Raw genomic sequence first — 25,551 nt, forward strand, 5'->3', positions numbered from 1 at the left:
CGTTCCTTTGAGAAAATTAGTGAACAACTCGCCATTGCAATTCAACTAGGCTTATAAAGGCATTAACTCGGTTGAATTTTCCAAAGCCATTACATGGAGATGCAACTTATTTCATTCAACAATGAATTCATCTATGAAAATTATGGAAATTAAGTGTTCCCATATGAGAAATTGGTTAAGGAATTTTACATCACAACTGCAACTCAACAATCCAAATCCAACATCAAGTGAAAACTCTGCAATAGCCACCTTTCAATGTCACATCTCAAAATTCAGAACAATCAGTTATAATTATCATAACTACCTGAGCTCATTAAATTAGAAAAAAAAAAAAAAAAAACATGATAAAAATGATATGAAAGTTGTTCTCGGGTATACATCTCGAATGGGGCAGCACTTGTTTAAAGGAAACATCAGGGGCAAATTTTGCCAGAATCTGACACACTTCTATAGATGCAACATCCAAAGCATGGCCTGCCACATGATGGCAATCAAATAATTCTCTCTATAACTCTAAGATTAGTGATTTGGCCAATCTTCTAGCTGTATTGCTTTGGGTTTTCTCTGCTTTGGATGAGAGGTACTCCGTCTTCCCTCCAAACTATACGTTCTTCACATAGAGCAGAAGTTACTTCCACGTACAGCCGATGTTCCTGAAATAGAAAACTTAAGGTGTTTAAAAGAAGAAGAAAAAAAATTTAATTATAAAAAATAAAAAAATAAAAATCAAGCAGAGATAATAGTTCATTGTGTCACACATTATGACGACTCGATATTTCTCATCCACCATCCAATCAATTGGTGGGGTGCCTCATCATGGGCAACCCGTTCTTGGTTTATTCAGCCCCAAAATTAAACCAGATGACCCTAACCATTTGATAATTAGCCTTGTTTTGCATGCTAATCATCATCATCAGGGCAACTTTATTTTGAGACTGCCCAGAAGAATGTGATTTATCAGATGGTTAGAATTGTTTGGCTAAAGCATAGGTAGAGGTAAATCTCATTACTTCATGAAGGACCCTTGCAGCCAACTCCTCTGCCGTGTCATTTGCCAACACAGGTACAACCCTTTGAGCAAGTATACGACCGGTATCATAATGTTCATCCACAAAGTGAACAGTGGGACCCGAATACCTGATAAAATGAATGTACGTATCTTTAGAATATAGCTTAAGGAAAGGGTGACAGGCAAGTGTAGTTGAGAAATGAATTTACAATGACTGAGAAAGATAATGGCAGATATGAATGTAAGACGAGGATTCATTCAACCGACCCAAATTTTTGGTATAAAGCTTTGATGATGTCGAAGATTGATTGAATTGATGTGTTTTCTTGTTGTACATGCTTTCAAAATGAAGAAGCATGCATAGTTGTCACTTTGGATATTATTTCTCACGCCAGAGTTAAAAAGAATTTCTTTTGAAGAAGCTAAAAAGAATTGATGCGATCTAATATTTTTGGAAGTCTAAAACTTCATGTCAAATCAGCCATGGAAGGGAGATGACTTGATGTAAAAAAGTGCTTCTTATCCAAAACAGGCAACTTTTGAACCTGATGGTGTTGGAATCACCAAACACATCTCACTTGTCTCAGAGAGCAATAAGGTTTGTCGTCTACAATAAACAAGTACACTAGATGTACAAATATGGAATAAAGCAAAGCAAAAAAAAGAAATGGTTGAGCTATCTTAGTGTTTCCAACAAGACATTCAATCGTTTGGAAATTATTGAAATAGTTTTTGAAAAACTTAAGTGTCACTTATCTAACACCATGGATGAAAGGTTCAACAGTGATGAAGACACTAAGACTATTACCATTTTCAGGAATCAACATCACATGATCTCTTCTATAACAACACAAAAAAAAAAAAAAAACACATTCAAAGATGGAGAGAAGCAGACGAAAGATTCAGATAGGAAAAAAAATGCACATTAATGAGAGAAAATTCATAAATTCCACATTACCGAGCTCCAGAAGCAATAACTGCCTTATGCACCTTCATACCATAATAGCCTTTGCCCCCAAAAGCAGGTAGCAGAGATGGATGGATGTTAAGTATGGATCTGGGATAAGCTCGAATTAACTCAACTGGTATGAGTTTCAAGTAGCCAGCTAGGAGAATAAAGTCAACCTCAAATCTCCTGTTTAGATATAAGAAACCATTTAAAAAAGTTTAGGTTGGAAACAAGGTTAACTGTTTAGTTACCATCAAAGAATATACGAATGAGTTTGTTTAGGGTATGTTTCTCAAGCTTACAACAACAAACCAAAAAATTCTGGATGCTTAAAACACCCTTTTACAGAGCGCCCCCCCCCCCCCCCCCCCACAGTGCCCCTTCCCTGAATTTTTATTAAGTAAAAACCTTTTCTTTTTTCTGAATTTTTGCTAACTTCCCAAAACAAGTGACTAGATCCAATAAGGTTTTGAGTTACTTCCTAGAGAATCTCCTTGATGGTATACAATGAATAGGGGGTCCTCCTTACATAGGCACCATATACTAGGACCGGCAATGGGTCGGACCTGTCTACCCAACTCATCTGACCCAAATAAATTGGATATGGGCAAGGTTATTCTACCCAATGAAGAATTCGGGTAACATTACCCGATACTTGTTTACCCAAAAGTTTTGTACGGTCGGGTATGAAGATACGTCATATTTTACCCCGATTACCCGTTTACCCGAGGGTAAAATTATAATTTCATATTCTATATATAAATATATGTAAATAATTAGAATTTTTATTATAAAGTAAAAAAATTCAGGCAAGAGGATAAAAATTTGGGTGAAAATTCAGATTTGGGAATTACCCTAAAATTTGGGTTAGAAATCGGGTATGGGTGTGTGTTTCAATTCGGCTACAGAGTCGGTAAAGGCCTTACCCGACCCATTGCCAGTCCTACCACATTCATAGGTATGACATTATTAGACCGTACGTTTACATGTAAATACTGCCAGGTTTTGATCTATTAAAGTTTCTTTCTCAGTTGTCGATATCAGAGTATCATCTTGGGCAAGAGCAGAAAGTGAACAAGGAATTGAAATTCTATTAGGATAACCTCACCTTAGAGAAGTTACAAGATCTGGTGAACATAATCCTCCAGGTACTTTTGAAGTTTGGGGGAACAAAATAACTGGGATACCCTTGTTTTTTGCATATAGTGCACCTCCACAACCTGCCGTGCAAAGAGGATAAAATTAAAACTTATCATGGAATAGAATCAATCATTCTAAGAATCAAATGTTCACTTCTTCTTTTTCTCTTTTTAATTTTGGTGGACTTGATAATATATGGAGAAGATATCTTTAGCCTCTTTATGACCATTAGCCATATTGCAAATATAGAATTCTTTCGAAGAGTTTAGATATCAAGAATCATAACAAATTCAGCTAGTTAATATTAGAAATAGCTTAAAGATGTTTATCCCAAACTACATCCATGCAAAAAAACATTAAGAATCTAGGTAACTAAGCTATCTAAAATTGAAAGAACATAGAATTTGGCAAATCTTAGAGGGAAAAGCCAGACTTTCAGCTAAAATTGCATTTGTTTTAACTAAGAGGCATAGAAGATAATCATTTTTCCACCAATTAGAACATCAAATCAGACACAATGAAAACCGGTAAACTTAAAATAAAAAAAAGATCAAAATATGTATTATAGAACCATCATGTGAGTCGTTTTTTGATAGTTTTGAGTGTGAAATAGGGGGTTAGGTCTCTTGTACTACTTTTTTTTTTTTTTTTTTTTTTTTTTTTAAATATTAAAAAAAATTCCATTTCACAGAACCCCAGCTAAGTGATCAATTCTAACAACTAGTGTTCCTATTCTTCACAAATTTAGAAACCACTCAAACCAATATAATACAATTACAAAAACACCCATTTAAAGATCTTTCAATGAAAAGAAGTAGGGATTGAGACAAATCCATAACTCTACAAACATTAATAAAAAAATAAAATAAAATAAACATAGTGGTCCATGAATCAAACCAATGCTATGAAGCAAATTATATAACTAATTGCTCTAAAAATACAAACTTGAATTTGAAAAATTCAGAATTATCAAAGAAATATTCAACCAAAACAAAATGAAATAACATACCAGGATTATTAGTGACCACAACAGCAACATCACCAAGAACTGATCCACCAACAGAGGCCTCATGAATCGATCGAAAGTTCGACCCTCCACCAGAGAGAAAAACTGCCAACTTCTTTCGACGAATCCCAATTACAGAATCCTCCCCAAGACCAACAACATCATCCACTTTTTCAACACTGTTTCTACACTCTAAAACCTTTTTAAATCCTACCCTTTGTGAAGCAAACTTCGGAGAATAATGTGTTTTGATAGAAACCCATTCATCAAATTGAACAAAGCTTAGATTAAATGATTTGATAGGTTTTTGAAGTAATAGGTTTTTTGAGTTTGAAGAAAACCCAGAAATCAAGCTTTGAGCTTCCATTGAAGCGTAAAACAAAAACGAAAAAAGACGCAAACTTTTCTGAAAAAAACAGAAGACGAAGAACAATGAAATCCTTTGATGAGAGTAGAGTTTCTTTAATCGATATAGGTTTCTTGAAAGATGAGGCTGAAGATGCCGAGCTTCAGAGAGAACCGAAGAGGAAACAAATAAACTTGAGAAGCTCTAATGTCTATACGATACTGTAGTCCCAGTTGTTTCGTATTACACTACTACTGGGACCATGTGGAAAAATACTTTTTTTCCTTAATGGTCTAAAAAGTGATGCTATGAGCAACCCAGCTTTTACTTATTACACCCTGTTAAAATAAAGATTATAAGTGAGTAATTGACAATAAGTAAAAGTTAGACTGCCAATAGAAGCACTTCTCTCTCTCTTTATATTAGATTTCTATTTTTTAGGATTTTGTATGAGCCTAATCATAATTGTAAATAATTACTAAATTTATTTAAGAATTATGATTTTCTGACGACCCCCTCTAACATATGCTCCCTAACCATGGTTTTAAAACTCAGTTTCGTGTCTCGTCTTGTCCATGCTTGATATCGAGTTGTTTTGAACGAGTTTTTCGATACGTTTAAGTTGTTTCATCTAAAATTTTCAAAAATGAATATGAGGTATTAAATGTCATTCTAAAAATTGACTTGTTTATTCGTCTCGTTCATATCTGATACTGAAACGACTTGGACAATACATCTCGGCCTCTCATGAGTTTTGAAACCAAGTCCCTTACATATTCATGTGGACATGCAAATGTATATTCTAAGAAAAACGATATGTGCATTTGTACAATTGTACGTCCCCAAAGAAAAGATCTATGATTCTAGCACAGGCCACATCAAAGGCCATATGGGAATGTACGTCAGAGAGGGGAGGGGAGTGGGGGCGTTAGAAAATCATTATTCATTGTTTAATAAGTGTTATAATGTTCAATAATGTCGAGATTGTGATTCGGGCCAAATTGGGATGTGAAAAATAATTTAAGAAATTGGGGGTGTAATAAGAAAGAGTTGGGGGCCAGTAGCTCTGCTAAAATAACTCACCAACATGACTGTTTAACGGTCATGATTGAAAATAACAGACACCAATCTATGGTTTTCAGGGCCCTAATAACTTAAGTATATTACTACTGAAACTACACTAACTCTCCCTGACTTCATAAAACGAAAAGAGAGAGGAGACCCCTGAGAGAGAAAATAAGCGTTTTTTTTTCAGGTCCGAGTCACCACCGATCCACAACCGAACCACCGCCTACTCAGCACATTTGGAGAGGTTAATGGAGGGGGTAGGGGCCCGGCTCGGTCGGTCTTCGACTCGATACGGACCGGCGACCGTGTTCAGCGGTCCAGTGAGAAAATGGAAGAAGAAATGGGTACACGTGTCGGCATCAAGTGCTGCGAACCATACTTCTCAATCTAACGGTAATAACGGCTCTCATCTTCTTCTATTTAAATGGACGCCCATCTCTCAGAGCAACAACAACAACAACAACAACAATGGTGAGAAAAATTTAAGCAAGGACGATAACGCTGTGGATGCACTGGAAGAGCCGCCTCGAAGAAAAATCCGATACGTCCCGGTATTTCTGATTTCCCGAGTTTTATTTGATTTGGATCTCTGGGTTTTGGAAGGATTTTGGGGTTTTAGGGTTTAATAATGACAGGATCAAGAAAACGAGTTGACTCACTCAACAGTGGAGTCGTCGTCCTCAAAATAACCTTTTTATTTATTTATTTATTTATTAAAAGAGAGTTTCTATTGGTACACCAACTTTTATTTATGATTAATTATATGCAGAGTGGTGTATTATAAGTAAAAGTTGGTGTGTTAATATGAGCTCTCAAAATTCTTCTTGGCTTGTTAGACTAATAGGAATGAAGTGCTAACTAATCCTAATTGGAAAATAATTAAGAACCTAACAAAGAGTCCTATTTTAGAAAGTATGTAGTAATCCAAATGGAAGGTAAATCCTACAAATCCTAACAAGTAGTTTTAAAGGTACCAACTTGATAAAGTGGAAGTAATTGGTGATCAATTTGTATAAATCAGACTAAAGGGGAAAAAATTTATTAGAAAACAATAAGATTAGCTACACTTGAGTTGAATGTGGGATCTCAAGAAGCAATATTGTGTGAAAGGTGCCAACTTGGTAAAGTGGTGGTGATGGTGATCAATTTGTATCAATCAGACTATAGGAGAATATTTTTTGTTAGAAAACAATAAGATTAGCTACACTTGAGTTGAGTGTGGGATCTCAAGAAGCAACATGTGTGGAAATTAGAAATGAGTATATACTTGATTGAATTAAGGACAACACCAATAAGAGAGAAAATAAATTAAGGCCCTTTGAGATTTTTTGGGGATTCACATATTGATTGAGAATTTGAGATTGTTTAGGCATTCACAAATAAGATCAATAACCACATTTGGTGTGAGTAGAAGGCTCTAAAAAGCCAAGAGGAAGGTGAGAAATGATGTGGACAAGTATTAAAAATAAAGAACGATCGAAGTGCCAACTTAGCTAAGTGGTAAGACGCGTGCAATGTTGTTCCCACGTCCTAGATTCAAATCCCCTCGAACCCAATTTCATTTTCTAATCACTGACTCTATACCTATAAATAAGTAACTAAATAAATAAAGATATTAAAGCACATGCCTAGACTAAGATAGAGTTGAATGACGAAAAAGGATCATGTTATCAATCCCAATAACTAGGATAAGGAGTAAACAATGATAATCATGACTACTTTGATGAAGACGGTGATGGTTTCAAATGTTGGTTTTTGAGAAAACTAGATGTGTGAAATGGGTTTTAGATTCTTTTTTCATGTTCAAACGCGTAGGTGAGATTTTGATCCTAGGTCTGTGGTATCCACAGACTTTACCACTTTATTAGGTAGCACCTTCTTTGACCTACTAACCTTATAAATGTTTTGACCTCGTCTTAGTCGATTTACACGTCAAAATCTGATTATTGATCATTTCTATGGCTAGATATCACCCATGAAAAAGGCTTGAACCCAACAGACGATAGGTTGATTTTTGGTGTGTTGGGCACAAGGTGGGCCAAACATTCATTGTGTCAGTGGACTGAAATAGTTGCTGAATTACAATGATATTGTAGTTTTGAGATTTGGGTGATTGGTGTACTGGTTGTATTGTGGATTGGTGCTTGTGAATTATGAGTTTGGTTTCTTTGGTTGAAGTTTATGTGCATGTTTGGTTTTTGAGGATGCTTTTATTGAGAAAACTGATTTTATTCAAGACACACTACTAGAACTAAGCATAGGTCATGGAATATTATACATACTTTTTTGTTTTTTGCATTTTGAAATTTGAATGTGTTTATGCATAAATGACGTGATTTAACTTTTGAAAAATGACATCTATGAGTTCTTTTTCGATACTAGTGTATTCTTCTTAATGTTAATCATATGTTGTTCTTTTATGTTTTAATCATGCCTTGTTTTTTTCCCACCATTTCACCAATTTTTCTCCATAGAATTCACAAAAGGGCTAATAACTAGGAGAAACTAGTAATGTTAAATTTAATTATCTTTTCTTGGATTATGTTTGTATTCTGATTTGTTTCAACATTTTTTTTAGAATTTACCAAAAGTCTTCTTTTGGTAACTCGGTGATGGTGAATTGAACCCAGGTCTGTGGAATAATAGACTTTACCAACTAAGCTAGTTGGTTGTGTTGAACACTACAATCTTCTCTCAAACCGGGTTCCCGTTACTAAAAAATTCCAAACAAAAACACAATAATTTTTAAGAATGAGAGGAAAAGAGAGATGGGTGGGTATATATGATTGGTTTAATAAAATAGCTTGACAGTACTGTAATTTTTTGGCAACGTAAAGGGTTGCTATAAATGGGCATTCTATAAATTACAAAACCAGCCCTGGTAATAGTATTATTTTGAGTTTTATAAAAGGATCTCTAATAAAAATGTTATGCATGTTGATGCTTCTTATTATATTCTTGTTAGTTGCTAATAAGGAGTAAGATCTAGTGAATAAGACGTTGTTGCTTTAGGCTTTGTTATTGAATGAATAATCAATAATTCTTATAATGCAGATTGCGGTTCTAGAGGAGCAGAAAAAGGAGGCTGCAGAAAAGGACGATGAAGAAGCTAAACTAAGTGACGTCGATCCATCTGCAGGAGTAACACCCAAGAGTGATGGTGGAAAGCCAGACATTAATGACGTGCCAATGGAAGAAACTCAGGTGACAATAATTAACCCTTTTTTCAACTTAAAAAAAACCCATCCCACCTATGCTTCTACTTGTTTCTATTTGTTTGTTTTCTCCTACCATGATTCTTGGTGGTGGTCTGGAAAATTCTCTGTAACTTGTTTTCCTCCTTTTCTTTCCCCATGTAACTGCTTCACATTGAAGCAGGCTTTTCTTGGTTTGGTTTGATTTTGCTTTATTATCTCTTTGATATCAGTTGTTTATCTCCAAGATTGGAGAATCCTGTCAGTCAGGCAGGATTTATTTTCTACCTCAATTATTTTATGTTTGACGTAGTTTCATTATAACCAGATGTAAAGAGAATTTACTAGCACCTTCAATGATTGGGTGAGTGCCTAATCTCATCATCATCCACTCTTAGCCCAAAATTTGGGTTGGCTTGAATGTATCCAATCTGTTTGGATTGAAAAAAATTGTAAAATTTGCTCATTTAGGGAGTCCCATCCAATTGGTGGTTCATCACTGTATGGACCATGAATCCAAAGATAAACCAATTGAATGATTCATGCTACATCTGATATGCACCTGAGATGATTTGCCCTTACTTGTTTAATTTATGATCTGCCATGAGATCTTTCATAGAATGGCTTATGTTTATTTTCATTTCAGGCACCAGAGAAGGATCAATCGGCACCACAGGATTTGAATGAAACGAGTTTGGATTTGAGTTTGGGCTTGAAAGGCCATGACGGAGAGCGCAAATCTGATCCCAAACCAGAAGATCAGAGCAAAGAGGGTCAGTAGAGTGAGCACAGTTTGTATTGAGGCATAGAGACGAAGCCTAGTTCCTTGAACTCGGAAGTTGCAGACAACACTACCAAAAGAAACTGAATTTAGAGATGAGAGTTTTGGGTTCCTTTGGTTTTCTGTTCCACTCTCTAGCCTTGGAGGAGAGTGGTTCCAGTATTATATCCGTGTTATTTGTATTCGTTAATGCACCATTGCTGCTCTGACTAGACATTGTTGTTCTGATTCTATTCATGGAAAGATCCAACCATTAATTTCTTTTGGTGATTGCAATGGTTTCTTGTTTCACCTTCTAGAACAGTTTTTTGGATCTATACTTCTTCTCATAACTACATCAATTGAGGGCATTTACATGAAGAAAGTTGGAACAAAAGGACAAGACTCCATTACAACAAAAGAGAGAGAGAGAGAGAGAGACAAGAAGAAGAGACCAAGAGGGTTTATTTGCAACTGTGCTTCACTAGTGAAAAAAAAAAAAATCGAACTAATGACCAAATCCCAAAAAACTTGAGCTTTTGAACTCCACATCTTAGCAACTTATTTGATAGACATGTAATTGCATTCTAATATAAAAATGCATGATCAACTGTTTACTTTAATACCTACCTATAAATTAGTAGAGGTGGACTCAAGATCCATGTGTCGTTGTCATCAAGTATCTTATTGAGATCAAAATCCAACATATGATTCCACTTATTGACTTCCTCCGAAAACAATCACTCTTTACAGATATGAAATTGAGTTTATAATACTTTGTCATCAACAATATCCTCTTAACAAATTGTGAAATTCGGTGAACAATTCCCAATTTTTTATACTACTTCTTGATGACAAATTATATGTTTTTATTAATAAAAATAAGGAATCAGATCTAATCCAAGGTAAATTATTTTTTTGCAGGCCTGTTTTTCAGCCAAGATAACTTTATCAGTTGAAAGTTCTGTCGAGCAGGCTTGTATAGTGTGTCCTCTTAGCTTGGTCAGGCATTAGATGCAAATACAATTTTCTGTGTTAAAACACCACAATTTTTTTCCCTAGTAAAGACTTCCTCTTACAGCTGAATGCATCCCTCAATTTGATGAGAAGTGCTGAACTTTCGTAACAAACTCGTCATGTGATCGAATTTTGACACTATGAAAACTCCACGCCTTAGCCAAATAGAAATCTACAAGATCTAGAAAGATTAAAATTGGTAGTTAAGCACTTTAGTGGAAGAAAAACCTTCCACCTATTGACAATTAGGCACAATACTCAGAAGCTCCATTCTATAGATTCCTACTCAGTATCTAGTGTCCCCTGCAATACATTGTTACTATGCACCATCCATTCTTAGGAGAACTCAAAATTCTGTAAATTTAATTCCTCAAATCTACCAAAAACATAAAATACGACTTAAATATTGTTCCATAACCCAATCTTAGTTGTTGTCATGTAATAAAGCAGAAATAACTAAACTATAGCCCAAATGCATAAAAAAGGAAAGAACAAATAAAACAGAAAATAATAGTTAGATCTCTCAAGTAACACCATTTTCCACTATTATTTGCAATGCCTAAATATCCATTTGGATCCTCCTCCAACTAAAGAAGCTCCCATGTAGAACCTACTTCATTTTCATCCTACCGAATCAAGGTTTAGGCTTGTAAACTTTAAAGGGCTGGATTGATCTATATCACGGTTGATCAGTAAGATTACTTTTTCCCCTTTTTCGCCGGTGGAGTATTACTTTTAGCTTTCATAGGTCTTCGTTTCCGTGTAGAAGCAAACTCTCCAAATTGTAGACCAACCTTTCCTTCAGTGATCTTACAACGAACAGGAGTTTTTCCATTGTAAATTCGTACGGAGCAATCAACGAATTCCGGCGAAATAGAAGATCTACGTGACCAAATTTTCCTGTTATTAATCAGATCTCTTTTCTTCTTCATTCTCAACAGGAATGCATCAATAAAATTACCCTGTAACACATCAAGATGGTATCAGACATTTGATTAAGGAATCTAGACATGAAATGTGAAGGTCACTAATAAGTAGTTAAAGATGAATGTAAGTCTGTACTACACTCACCCGTACAGCAAACTTTTTTGGGTTCTCTGCTTCTTGTGTTATTCTATCCCTAACATTTTCCATTCCTCCGTACTTCAAAAACTCTTCCTTCTCAGCAGGTCGAGGAGATGCAGACGATGAAAACCCACATCCTTGTGAACCATTGAGTATTGAATAATGTATAGAAGTCATCTGGCAGGGAACCCATTGGCATAAAAGATATGCATATATAACTTAAGAACTAATTTTGGTTCAATACTTGAGAAACAATTAACAACTCAAAACTCAAAAATCAAAAATCAATTTCATAACCCATGTAATTTAGTGTAGTAGTGGATGGTAGCAAGCAACGCTAAAATCGTCATCATTATCATCATCTACTACTAATAAACAAAGAGTCGTGATAATTTGACGCCCTCCTACGCCCCCATCACAGAACCGTAGATCATTTGCCTTGGGATGCACAAGAACAGATTTATGGTTATGCATATCCCGAGGCAAAGGATCTACGATTCTGTGATGGGGGCATACGTTAGAAGGGGAGTCAAAAAATCATTATTCATAAACAAAATCTTGGGTTAGCAACATGAATCCTATTTTGATATTTAAAGTCATGAGCCATATCTGCACCACATCATTTTAGATCTTCCTATCACCTTTTTAGAGCTGTCATCTTGAACCAAAGAACTCCTTCCATTGGTGTGTTGCCCCTTATTGGTCTTTGTTGAACTTGTCCAAAACCATCTTACTTAGCTTTTCTTTATTGTATATCTCCTATTGGGGATACTCTAAATCCTCCCACTAGCCATCTCAACATCCTCATCTTTATTACAATCATTAAACAAACGTGACGTTTTTTTTTTCTTTATGGGTAAGCTGAACTTGAACCCACGACCTCGAAGTTGCTTTGCAATGTGTCAAACCAAATGAGCTATGGGTCTAAGCCCATTTTCATTATTGATGACAAACGTGATATTTATTCACTACCCAACATTCAGCTCCACAAAGAAAAGTTCATCTTGCATTTTTTTCTTAATCAGTAAAAAAAGAGAATTTTGTTTATAAAAAAAAAACTAAAGGAAAGAAAACTTATTGAACTCGATCTCGATCTATCAAATGTTAATTTGCTGCTATCGGATCCTTCAGGCTCACTAAGACACCAATCTTTGAACCAAAACCTGATCATCAAAAAGATTATAAATTTCCCAAATTTGATCTTATACAATAACATAGTTAGGAATTTATGATAACTAATGAGAATTTGAGCCTAGTTCAGGAATCCCTTGACCAGCTCTACAATTTTTAATTTCCAAAACCACGAACCCTAATCTCTTAGCCACACAAAATATCAAATCTCAAGCAATAATACTAGAAGTTCCATAATCAAAAACCTTGAACCACAACACCGTGTAGATATAAAAAAGATTGAATTTTACCCACAAAAAAAAAAAAAATGATTGAATTTTACAAATTAAAATCCAAAAAACCTAAACCCAACGAAATTAACAATAAAAAAAGTCGAACTTTAACGAGGCTTACCTTGTTGGAGGTATCACGCAGAGATTGAAAATAATAAGCGAAAATGGATGACTTTTGTGGTCGAGAAGAGACGAGAACTCGGCATTGATCCATTGCATTCCTCGAGATCCGAGAAATAATTCCAGAAACGAACATTTCTCTCTTAGGTGTTGTTTGTTAAACTGAAAAAAATAAGTGCTGAAACTTATAAGCGCTGATTTAAGTGTTGAAAAAGTCGTTTGTTTAGATGTCAAAATAGTGCTGAATTCATTAAAATTAAGCGCTGAATTTGCAGAATCATGTTTGTTACATATTGCTGAAAACTGGTAAATTGTCTGTTTTACCCTTACAATCATAATATACATTGTTTGCATGTTTCAAATGCCCATTTCTTATTAAACATAATAAAATATATTATTTATTATAAAATTAAAATGCAATTCATTTTTAAATAAAAAACTAATACTTTTCAATTTTTAAATAATAATTTGTATTTATAAAATCCCAAAATTTTCAAATAAAAAATAAGAATGTCATACAAGTCACCAAAATTTAAAATCAACACATCCATTAAAATTTTGAGATCAGCATTGTCACATAATCCATTAAACTTGAAATACAACATTGTCATACTCAATAAAATAACATCATTTCATATATTTGCACTACTAAGATGATTTGCAATCTGATCTCGTAAGGTAATCATAAATGTTTGTTCAGATTGTCCAAACAACTCTTCCACGCCAAGATGAGTATATCCACCATTAGTTACTTCGAGAAGAATATCTTCATCATCGTATTGATGAAAAAACTCATCAGTTATCGAAATTTTACGAAGAAAATTGTGAATTGCCATGCATGCAATCACTATATTTCTCTAAGTAAGAAAAGAGTATGGTGCCATCTTTTTTAAAATTGGGAACCACGCCTTTAAAACTTCAAAAGCCCTCTCAATTACATTTCTCAGTCTGGCATGTGTATGGTTGAATATTTCCTCCTTACATTTAGGATGTCCACGACGAAAATTAGATAACCAATAACGCATATTACGATATGGTGCCATAAAACCTCGTGTGTGCGTGTAAGCAGCATCAACCAAGAAAACCATAGCCACTTCCCGAAGAAGCAATGGACTCATCGGTGTTTATTTGGATAATGTCCTCATTCAGCACTTCCAAAAAATGGATATAGAGCGGGGATTAGAAATAGAGGAGCAGCCCTGGTTATCCAAGATTTGGTGACTAGAACCAGATGAATTATCTTCAAAAGTCAGCCTATCAAAAAGGTTTCAGACATCTTCTGCTATGACTTTCAAGATTACTTCTTTTGGCATACACGAATTTGAAAATTTATTCTATACCTTTCTCTCCAAACATGGTATATCAAGGCACAAAAACTTAAGATAACATATTGTGAATTTCATTACTAGCAAATTGAATTTCATTAGGAATGTCGGTGAATTAATTCAGACCTCAAATTGGATCCGTTCTGATCCTATAAGGACCTAAACAAATCAAGGATTGGGATTCTGATAAGGACCTCACTTGCTCTAATAAGGATCTAATGACTGTCAATCATTTCTTAGTTTAAAGGTTGGCACATCACTTCAAGTCGCCATATGATCAACCTTAACTTGCTATGCAGTCCTTGTAACCTATTGTAACAGTCCCCAATCTAGCCAACCTCTTAAGTTTAGATTGTAAAATTAAGGGCATTCAATGACATGCCATTATAAGAAAAAAAATATATGCACATTTGAGTTCATATAATTTTGATTCATGGATTTTGATTAAGCATAGGCCACTCCTAGAACTATTCAAACAACAAATTAATCAGACAAAGTGTTCTCTCCATCAAGATGTCAAGGAAAAGGAGAAAGATTATGAGATTGATAATTTTTTAATGCAATAAAAAATGGTAAATAAAATAGACATTGTATAAAATAAGGCCATGTAGTATGCACTCTTAAAAATAGACTTGAGAAATAGGAAGTATGTTCAACATCAAGGGGAAAAAAATGAAAAACGTTCAAATAATTTTAAGCAAATTGATGGCAAGTTAAATACCAAGGGGATTAGTGAATGTTGCTCAAATTAGTTCTGAAAATGCTGGAAGGAGACTAAATTTGCTGTGTTACAGTCTAATTATTTTGATAGGTTGTGTTATAATCTAATTAAATGGTTAACAATGTAAATAATTAGAGGATCAATTCAACTTGATCATTCGAACATTGCATACTTTAAGTGATAAGGAGATAGAACCAAGATCAATAAGAGGAAAAGATCATAGTCTAGAAGTTTAGAATTGGTACACAGATATCAGACAAATATATACATTTGCAATGGACTACAGTACTCAACTTGTTACTGCTTCAGCCTATGTGTCAACGATGAGCTTAATATTTCTACACAAAAAGATGATAAGAAACAATATTTGCTTGAACCAAAGTCGGAGAAACCCAAAATTTGTAGGATCCCAAGCCTTGATGCTTGGAGTCTAGACAAACATTGAGGGTCTTGTTCTCTTAATGCGATGGAATTTCATTATTAGATCTAATCCAAACAGTTATATCAGTTTTATTAGAGAATGTTTATTACCCCCACCAACTTTTACGTGTACCACACCAAGAGCCACCTACTATATCTCATAAACTCGTCTAAGAAAACCCAAAAAAGAAGAAATCTCTAATGGAGCAAAAGGGAGGGAGATGTTGTGGGAGAAAACGCGATGGCAAAGAGGGAGGCAGTGAGAGCGATTCTAACTTCCATTTGAAGGAAAAATTGGTATTCACTTTTCACAAAGCCTTGGGCAGTCTCATGAGCGAGGGCAATGGCGTTGGAGGCGAGTTTGCATGTCATTGATGCTTTGATGGCTGCCTCTCTCTAACAAGTTCTTTGGAAAAGAAGAAATGGGGTTCGGTCAGATTATCTTCTTAGAGAAGAATATAAAGGGAAATGGGGTTTGGCACTCATCTTTTGAGAGTGGAAGGAAAAGAAATGGAGGTGTGGTTGTAAAAATAGGGAATTGAGTTGGAATATTGCTGTGTTATAAGTACAAGTTGGTATGGTAATAGAAGTTCTCTTTATTAAGGCACTTGAACAAAAAATATAACGTTGGAAAATATTATCAAAGCACAAAAAAGATAAATGAGCTTTTTTCCTTTTTAATTTACAGTTCATTCCACAAGCAGAAGAATATAAAATATGAAGAAACACAAACTGCAATGCTGTATATGCAGGCACACATAAGTCCAGGTAGGAGCAGCGAGAAAATAGCAAGCCAATTTAACTAGTTAATGGAAGACATTCGGGAGTGTACATAAACAAAACAATCAGACAAAATCTAAGCAATAAAATTAGATAATTGCAGTAACAGTCAAGAACCATAACAGGTCTGAAACAATCAACACAAACCAGCTGTAGTAATTTTTCGATCTCTTTTAGTAAAAAAAATTCTTCTTTTGATTTTTTTACTTGATATTTCATCGATATCAAAAGGATCTTGATGTATTGGGATCGTTCGGATTGTTACAACCTCTAGCAGATGGTCTGAAATTGATTAAAAGAACCTATTTCACCAATTAGTGTTTAATTTCTTAACATCCCCACGAAATTTTGGGTGTTTCAGACCCTAAAATAAAAAAACCCCATTCCATTAAACCACAGAAACAGATACGGAGAGAGAGAGATAGAGAGAGAGAGAGAGATACCTGCTGAACTCAATATTCTTCCTCTGTGTTGGATTGAGAGACGAGAGAGATATCTGGCGAGAGACAACAGAGATCTGAGAGACAGAGACAGAGAGAGACGAGAGAGATCTGAGACAGAGAGAGACGTGAGAGATCTGATTGAGAGAGACGAGAAGAGAGCGTTCTGTCGATTTGGATGAAGTAGAAGACGATATACGCGGTAATTTAAAATATTTTTAAGGGTATATTTGTCCACTAAATAAATAAATGGGGTGAGCGTAAATAACTATAAGCATTCAGCGTCTTTTTTGTGCTAAAAATTTCAATCAAATTTTTAGCACTCCGTGCTGAATTTTTCTGATAAACAAACACGTTAAATTTTAAAAAGTGCTGAAAATAATTTTTTTAAATAATAAGCACTAAAAATTAACGCAAACAAACACTGCCTCAATAGCTTAAAACAACAAAAAAAAGTTTAGAAGAGAAACGTTAACGAGTACACAGAGAGTTGGAGAAAGAAGACAACGCTTTAGATTTTTATTGAGGGCTGGCAATGGATCGGTTCGATACCAGATTAGTACCAAACTGCTACCCTTGCGATCTGAAATCATTATCTATGATTCATATTCGATCTGATCAATGAAACTTTGAACCGAATCCAATCCTAGTATGATATTACTCAACTCAAAGTCGATCCAATTGAACTCTGTTTTCTTTTTCCCTTAAAAAAAGGGGGGAAGAAATAACTAAGGTTTGCGAGGGTGGGAGCCTTTAAGCAATCTCCCGTTTTATTCTTAAAAAATTCATGAATTTTTTTTTTTTTTCAATGAAAATATCATTCTTGGGATTATTGAATTATTTTAAATAATTCATGGATTTTAAGTTTGAAAAGAATAAATCACGATTTTTATGAATTTTTATAAAATTTGGTGGAAAAAAATACTATTATAACTTGTTGTATGTCGCATAGTGTAAACTTGTAAGTTGTGACGTGTAACATAAGTTAACTTTGAAGCGGCCGAATCTACATTTTTACGTGACAAATATCCATTTTATCTTTAAAAAAATAATGACATGACCCTCTGCATTTATTTGAGATTATACCTAAATTTTTAAAATTGATGATTTGTCCCTTGCCTTTGTTCTTTTTTTAAAAATCAATAGAACAATAACCTCAATGTCCTCATTATCACCACCATCATCATTACGATCACCTTCACCATCACTAATTTCATCATCACCATCGCTATTAACATCACCATCATATGGCTGAATTTTTTATTTTCGAATTTTTGAAATAAAACGGATAATATACGAATATTTTATTTATAATGAAATTGTAATTTTATTGATTATTAACAAAAACGACTACATAACAAAGTTTAAACATAAGGGTGAAGGTATTTTTGGTGTCCAACCACTTCTATTCGTCGTTCTCACATTTTTGTTAGAGATTAAACACATCCACCACGTGCAATGAAGAAAACAGTTTGATTAGTGACCGGTGTTTTAAACTCCTACTAAAACGTGTCACATAAATACCATTCTTATTCTATTATATAGCAACGGGACACCATCCTATCCCTGATTTTTCTTGTTATAGTAGTAAAAGTAAAAGATAGGTGATGCAATACATGGTGTGACAACACTAAACGATAAAAAGACAAATGAAATCAATTTGCTTTTTATATAGGTAGAGGATAAGATAGTATAAAACTTGAATCATATGTTTCACTCTTAAAAATGGACAAATTCTTCAATGATTATCTTAATGGGCTAGAACCAATTAAGGTCCCCTTTTATTGAATGTGGTGATAAAAGAAGATAAATTTTGAGCACTACATTTTGAATTCCTTCTCTTTTTATCTTCTCTACTTTTTGAATGGAAGAGTGTTATGAGAAAATGACTTGAAGAATCCAAAGAAATGGGTTCAATGGCATGGTAGGAAGGACTCCTTGATGGGGTTGAAATTCATTCGTAAGGATTGCCTACTTGCAAACTACTTGCACGTAAACAAGAAGACCCTATAAAGCTTTATTGTTCCCTAGAATTGGCTTAGGACCTTTCCTGTGAAGCTCAGGTGACGGGCAAACGAAGACCTTCTTCGAAAGGGCCTCAAATGATCAATGAGATACTACTCTAGGATGGAAGAGCTAGAATTCTTTAAAAGACAATAAAAAAGCTAAAAACAAATCTGAATTTCAAATTAGTAAGGGCATTAACACACTACCTCATGGTTCCTATTCATTTTCATGTCAAGATGTGCAATATGAGGTACAATCTTGAGGTAACTCCACCACTAAAAAAAAATGGAGCTAAATCACTTTTTAGATCTTGCCATTTTGTGCCTCACGAAAGCGAGAAGCACTTTAAGTACTTCTCAGAAAAAACACTTTCCAAACACAAACCCAGACGAAACGGGTACCCAATTTATTGAATAAAATATTTCCAAAAAATGGAATGATCCTACTATTTACATCCAAGAACTGGAACAATCTATAAATAAGTAGTAATGCAAATTCATGTTACCCGAATATCTTCCAACAGTCTGAAAACAGTCAAGACTCCAGTACGAACATTCTCTTCAAATGGACAACAACATTACTAACCCACCAAGTACAATCAAATCCACTTCATTTACAGAATATTAAGGTTCACTTAATACAAAAGTCACAACCAAATCCAAGCAAGCTTAACTCTTCCAATCTTCTTGCAAAGCTAATAAGCAATGCAAGTCTCCAAAGAGGACTTAGCAAGCCACAGTAAACCAGGGTCATTCCTCTTCAACACCACATACGTTTCCATCCTCCCGATTTCATCATGTACGACTTCTTCATAGAAACCAACCAGAAGTAGTACTTCCATTGCAGCTGTTTTCACAAAAAAAACCAAAAAACAAAAGGATCATCAGTTATAGCTCTCTATCAAATACAAGTATGACCAACACTCCCATAATAGCATAAATGTGGATTTAGACCGTTGTTCAGTCAATCACTTTCTCGGATAAATCACACACTCATACCAAATAGAAATATCTACCTACCTTTTTCTTTAATTTTTTAAGTTTAACTAATAAATTCGATATTTTCAAATTAGCCGAAAAGATAAATCCATCAAATTTGAATGTAAAACCAATCAAGAAGAAAAGAAACGAACCTTTATAATTTGCCACATTCCTTTGGAATAGAGCATTAGCCTGTCGTTCGAAATCAGTTAGTAACCTTCTCAAAAAAGGCAATAATTGAGAGGGCGACATCAACCTATATGATTGGATAGAATAGAAGTAAAATAAAAATCAAATACCTTCCGTAGCTTTCTGAATTTTATCTCATCTGGGTGTTCAATCACGTTCCTAGTGGAAAATACAAGTCAACAGGACCAAGTCATTACAATGGCTTATAACACAAAATAGAAGAGAAGATGAAGAAAATATAAGAAAAAACTCATATACCTGATGATCTTGAAAAGAGTCTGAAGGACAGAAGTGGCCTCTTTGGGATTAACTTCAGATTTCAACGTCTCAATAGCCTTCTGAAGACGAGTGCAAACAAGGGTAACTGGATCTTGGATTCTCTGTATTTCTTGATCATCCGGATCTGGTTCATCAGTTTGCTTACCGCTAGTTCCCATTGGAAATTCATTACCCTCATCAGGGTCAGGCTCAGCATGCATAATTCCATTGGCTAAGGAATCATCGGGATCAGGTTCATCAGCTTGCTTACCGATAGTTCCCATTGGAACCTCATTATTCTCATCAGGGTCAGGCTCAGCGTGCATAATTCCATTGGCTAAGGAATCATCAGGATCAGGTTCAGCCTTGGTTGAATCTTCTCCGGACTCGATTGCTTGAGAATCATCAGGATCAGGTTCAGAATTGTTCTTATATTCCAAAATGGCTCCATTTGTTTCGGAGTCATCGGGATCAGGTTCCTGATCTGCCATCCTTGGCCATGTTTCATTGTGCATGGTTTCAATTGCTAAAGAATCATTGGAGTCTGGTTCAGCCATAACTCCATTCTTTAGAGCAACCTTGCTTACCTCAGAATCATCACGGGTCTTAGGATCAACAACCCCTCCATTTCCATTAATTCCTGAATAGGGTTCTACCTCCATGTCTTCAACACCACCTTGAGAATCACTAAAATCTGATTCAAACTTGTTTGTATCTCTCAACTCATAATCACGACAGGGCTCGCAATTAGAATCTATGCCAACCCTTGGATTCTCAACTTGCATAGTTTCTTTCAGTAAAGAATCATCAGGATCGGGTTCTACATATCCTTCTGAACTGCTAAGGGATGCAATTGTGAAACGGTGGTAAGCCGCAGCAACAGAAGATGCACGAGCAGTGGCAAGCTGGTCTGATGTTTTGCCTCCGAGCTTTTGAGAACTATTGCTAACTGTTCCAACATAGTACTCTTCATAATTATCGGAATGCCTGAAGCCACTCAAGGTATGGCTTGTTGACCTTGTCCAATCTAAACTAGAAGCTTCTTGGTTAAGCTGAGCAACACAACATTATAAATCAAGACAACTCCATGGAAACAAAGTCCAAAGTTATATAGGTTCAACCAAGAATTTATGGCATTTTATCTACCTGTCTGTCTAGAGCGTAAAAGTTGGTATCATGTTCGGAATATACCATGTGAGCCTGAAAAGAATAAAATGATATTAAAGTGAATTCAATAACCATTTGTTAACCAATAACAACAAACCCATGGAACTAAATCACCTATTGTGACCATAAATCTATATAAAAATGCGAGAATTGCTATTGCTACACCAACTTTTGCCAACACCACCCCAAGATGCATGCTAATTCAAGCTAATTTACATATGAAATCGGGTGGCATTAGCAAAAGTTGGTGTAGCAATAGAATCTCTCATAAAAGCTAAACTTTAGAATAATGCTTACAAGTTCATGCAACAGAGTTTTCTTGATGCTCTCATATTTCCTGAAGCCCTTCAAGTCATCAGTCCGAAGGCGTAGAGATATCTCCTCTCCATGATTCTGTACCATATGATCATCAAAACATAAGACAATTTTCATAGTTCTCTTCTTCATTTTTGCATGAGACACACATCCAGTTCCTTTATTTAGCATGAACCAGCGTAACCAGATTCTTACCTTGTTGAACCCAAGAATACATTTGGGGCTGACACCAACATATCCCACAGGTGCCATCTCCGTCATAATTCCTACTCGCCAACGATGCTTCAAAGAAGCACAAACAAATACACTTTGTTAGCAATTTCCAGCTAAGCAAAATAATGGCATCTGAAGGTTGAATGGTTACTACTGAAAAATGAGTATCAAGTAATACCTTGTTCATTATGGCAACAATTCCTGGATCAGCAGCAAGCATATGCATTCTTTTTAAAGCCTCTGAAGCTGGAGGGTTCAACTGTATGAAAGAAAAAGGTTGGATAGCAAGCCCAATAATGAAATTATTTAATTATTTGGTTAATTGGTTAATGTAATGAACTTCGATGAACAAAGAAAAACCGTATCAAGCGTGTGACCAGGAATGGATATTTTCAAAAAATTAACACGGCAGCAGCATATAGGAGTGTTTTAACTAAAATAATATTAAGGATATACATACGAATAGAAAACAAATAATTTGCATGTAAGTTAACGTACTTAGTGATTGATTAGTAAGAAACTTAGAATCTATCCAATATTAGATATTTTGAAATGGAAAAAAAAAAAAAGAATTATTAAAAGATTTTTTTTACTTTAAGAGATCATGCAATTCTTGAGTAAACATGCTAGTTGTTTCAATCATGTGATATTTTCCAAAATCAGCCACTCAATCCTCATAACTTCAGGTCACAGTTTCCTCTTATCTTTACTATTATAATGAGAGAAGGTGGAGTAGAAGTGATTCAACACCAAAATTTGGAGTCCAAAAATGCCCCCACCTTGACATTTAAATTTAATATAATCAAGGTCATTTTCGTAAAAAACAAATATAATTGCAATCGCTCCATTGCACGTCCCTAAAATCACCTTGGTTAGTTTAAAAATTACAAAAATATCCTTTTTAACATGTAATCTTCAAACCACCCTTTAATTAATAGTTTAACTTACAAATAAACCCTTCCGATACATGTGTGTTCGAAACCATAATCAATATAAACTATACCTCTATTCCCGGAATGTGAAGCGTGCGGAAATCACAAAAAATGTAGGTTCCCTGTGGAAGTTTCAGTGAAGTCTGCGTCCTACCCAACATTCTCTGCCTTGATCTCCTCTCTTCTTCATCAAATCCAGCTATCCTTTGTTCTGCTTTTGTACCATTTCGTGAAACCTCTTCAATTTCTTCATCAAACACTCCCATCATTCTAATAGACTTTCCCTGGCACATATAAAAAGAGAAATCAATTGTGTTGCATTCCAGTGGACAGTGAGAAGGGTTCCCACATAAATGATCAAGCTGGACAAGCAAGGTAAAGGAATATAGATCCATACCTCAAGAATGGAAGTCTTCTGCAAACTTAAACTTGAGTATTCATCAGAGAAAGGAATTAGCAGTTTTGAGCCATTAACAGAGGATATTGGTACAAATAGCCGCATAGTATCAGATTTGACATTAGTTAAATTCTGTAGTTTGTGCCCCAACTCTCCAACAGTAGCATCTGAACTAATCTCCACATTCAACTTCTTCCCTCTCCATATAACTAATATAGTGATTGTGTTATGTTCTTCCTCCATATTGTACTGCAAAAAGTGATCAAGTAACAGTAAGACAGTAATGAATGGAGTTCGAGAAATGAGTTTCCATCTCTGCTTGAACTACAGAATTTATTGATATAAAAACCCACTCGGCAAAACTATGACCCTATAAGGGAAGTTTTCTTTAGGAAAGACAGCATATAAAACCCAAAAGCACCTTTCGGAAGGTTAACCAAAAGTTATCATTTTTTCGAGCTCACTAGAAAACTGAGACCTAATATGAGAATGAACACAAGTTTGACAGTATATTAGTCTAGGGTCAGGATCCCTTGACTCCTAAGAATGAATCATGAAAAAAATACATGATCCCAACCCTTTAAAAGCAAAATCCAATGGTTGAGATTTATCCTCAGGATAAGTATCTCTGAGATTTGTGTTATCTAGATACTCATAAATCTCAACCATTGGATTTTGTGTTTAAAGGGTTGAGATCATGTGTTTTTTCACAAGTCATTCTTCGGAGTCAAGGGATCCTAACCCATTACTCCATTTCAATTGCTTATAAGAGGCAACCGTATGTTTTTTTTTATTATTATCAGCAAGTGTCAGCATGGTTTTAAATCTCTTCCAAGACTGAGTTGTCTCGGTATCATCCACCAACGAGATTAGTTGACAAGTCTGTCTCAAAGACATGGTTTGTTCTAATTCTAAGGATTTTTTTTTTTAAATCGCGCCCAAGACAACACTAATAAATCAGATATCTAGTCCGAGACAACTTGATCTTGTTCATGGACGAGATGAGATGTCAAAACGAGTTTTAAAACCATGAGCATCAACTATATGTTATCCACTTGCTTAAATAACGAGAGCTTCTATTGCCACACCAACTTTTACTAAGAGCACCCCTAAATGTGTGCTAACTCTTTAATGATATCATATGAATTGGTGTGACATTACTAATAGTTGGTGTGACAATAAAATCTCTATGGATAAATTAAAGCGCAAATATACTAATTACAAATTGAACATATTGTCGGACATATGGGGCATGCAATTCTCTAATCATTCTTACATAGTTTACCAGATAGTATTACAGCTTTGGCCTCTTTTATTGATCACCAACCAAAATTTTCTAATGAAACCAACAATTTTTTGTTCTTCAACACATAACATTTTATTAAATCGATAGAACCCACAAACTCTACAAAGAGAATCCAACGTCCAAGAAACAAAAACAGGCACAATCTCCAAATTTTTCCAAAAACTTGTAAAATTCACCAAATAAGGGACCATTCGATTAAATTGGTGAATCAATCAATTAATTAATTACTTATCAATTAATCTCCGAACAGGTTAACATTTTTATGCATCCACCTCAGAATTTTATCCCCTTCAATTTTCAAATGTCTAGAACAAGATAAGGTTTTTAGAGAGTAACATTATAACCGATTAATCAAAATTCGCAGACAAAAAAAAAAAATTAAAACTTTAAACCCCCAATATCAAACATACAATCCGATCAACGAAATAACACGCCCGAAATTCAATTAGAGAAGACGATTGATTTCCACGCTTTAAATGTCCTAACTACAACCCTGAATTATTTGAAATTTGACCATAACAGGATACGATATATTCAACGATTATCTCAAATTTAACAAAATTGTACTAAATCAAACAGAAATTGAAAAGGATTATGGGGAGAAATAAATTTCTTGAGAAACCCTAATTGAGATTAGAAAAACTTACCTCAGTTGATGATGATCAAGGAAATATGACTAAAGTACGAAACAAGGAATCTGTGTTGGTGGTCGAGCTTTTATAGAGCGTGGGAAAACTGAGGAATATTGGCGAATGGTGTATTTTAGTATTACCCCAATGTGATTTGCTAAAGTGAACCATGACGCACACGCTTACGTTAAAACACAAATAGAAGAAAGCACGCACGTGCTTACCCGAGCCGTCAATGGTTTTAAAACTTTCGGTTGCACGTATCATCTTGTCCATGCCCATACCGAGTTGTCTCGGACGAGTCATCTTGTCTCGTTCGTCTATGGTTTTTAGACCATTTAAAATTTGTGAAAATCTTCTTTGATTTCGTCTTGATTTTGAGGAGGAAGATGAAT

General features: G+C 34.9%; 4 protein-coding genes across 4 annotated transcripts; 1 reads left to right on the forward strand and 3 right to left on the reverse strand.

Moving 5' to 3' along the window:
• Window positions 1-223: 223 nt before the first annotated feature.
• LOC147387167 (Formyl transferase) lies at window positions 224-4,657 on the reverse strand. The gene is made up of 5 exons (XM_086420751.1): window positions 4,108-4,657; window positions 3,067-3,178; window positions 1,968-2,144; window positions 1,011-1,137; window positions 224-653 (listed from the first exon to the last, which is right to left on the reverse strand). The coding sequence occupies exons 1-5, from the start codon at window positions 4,469-4,471 to the stop codon at window positions 540-542; spliced, it is 894 nt and encodes a 297-aa protein (XP_086276877.1). The 5' UTR covers window positions 4,472-4,657; the 3' UTR covers window positions 224-539.
• Window positions 4,658-5,666: 1,009 nt separating this feature from the next.
• LOC147387168 (golgin family A protein) lies at window positions 5,667-9,754 on the forward strand. Its single transcript, XM_086420496.1, has 3 exons — window positions 5,667-6,069; window positions 8,573-8,722; window positions 9,359-9,754. Exons 1-3 carry the CDS (start codon window positions 5,767-5,769, stop codon window positions 9,491-9,493), a joined length of 588 nt encoding a protein of 195 aa, XP_086276622.1. The 5' UTR covers window positions 5,667-5,766; the 3' UTR covers window positions 9,494-9,754.
• A 1,112-nt stretch (window positions 9,755-10,866) lies between these two features.
• Window positions 10,867-17,047, reverse strand: LOC147387169 (small ribosomal subunit protein uS19m-like). Its single transcript, XM_086420497.1, has 4 exons — window positions 16,767-17,047; window positions 13,079-13,239; window positions 11,561-11,731; window positions 10,867-11,451 (listed from the first exon to the last, which is right to left on the reverse strand). The coding sequence occupies exons 2-4, from the start codon at window positions 13,211-13,213 to the stop codon at window positions 11,188-11,190; spliced, it is 570 nt and encodes a 189-aa protein (XP_086276623.1). The 5' UTR covers window positions 13,214-13,239; window positions 16,767-17,047; the 3' UTR covers window positions 10,867-11,187.
• Window positions 17,048-19,157: 2,110 nt separating this feature from the next.
• Window positions 19,158-25,323, reverse strand: LOC147387170 (zinc metalloproteinase-like protein). Its single transcript, XM_086420806.1, has 11 exons — window positions 25,175-25,323; window positions 23,222-23,470; window positions 22,896-23,108; window positions 22,071-22,151; window positions 21,875-21,961; window positions 21,662-21,757; window positions 21,344-21,397; window positions 20,198-21,249; window positions 20,050-20,098; window positions 19,903-19,942; window positions 19,158-19,616 (listed from the first exon to the last, which is right to left on the reverse strand). The coding sequence occupies exons 2-11, from the start codon at window positions 23,462-23,464 to the stop codon at window positions 19,465-19,467; spliced, it is 2,067 nt and encodes a 688-aa protein (XP_086276932.1). The 5' UTR covers window positions 23,465-23,470; window positions 25,175-25,323; the 3' UTR covers window positions 19,158-19,464.
• Window positions 25,324-25,551: the final 228 nt, after the last annotated feature.

Source organism: Akebia trifoliata, chromosome 13 (assembly GCF_017979445.1).
Source record: "Akebia trifoliata isolate Shusen 1 chromosome 13, ASM1797944v1, whole genome shotgun sequence".
NCBI lineage: Eukaryota > Viridiplantae > Streptophyta > Magnoliopsida > Ranunculales > Lardizabalaceae > Akebia > Akebia trifoliata.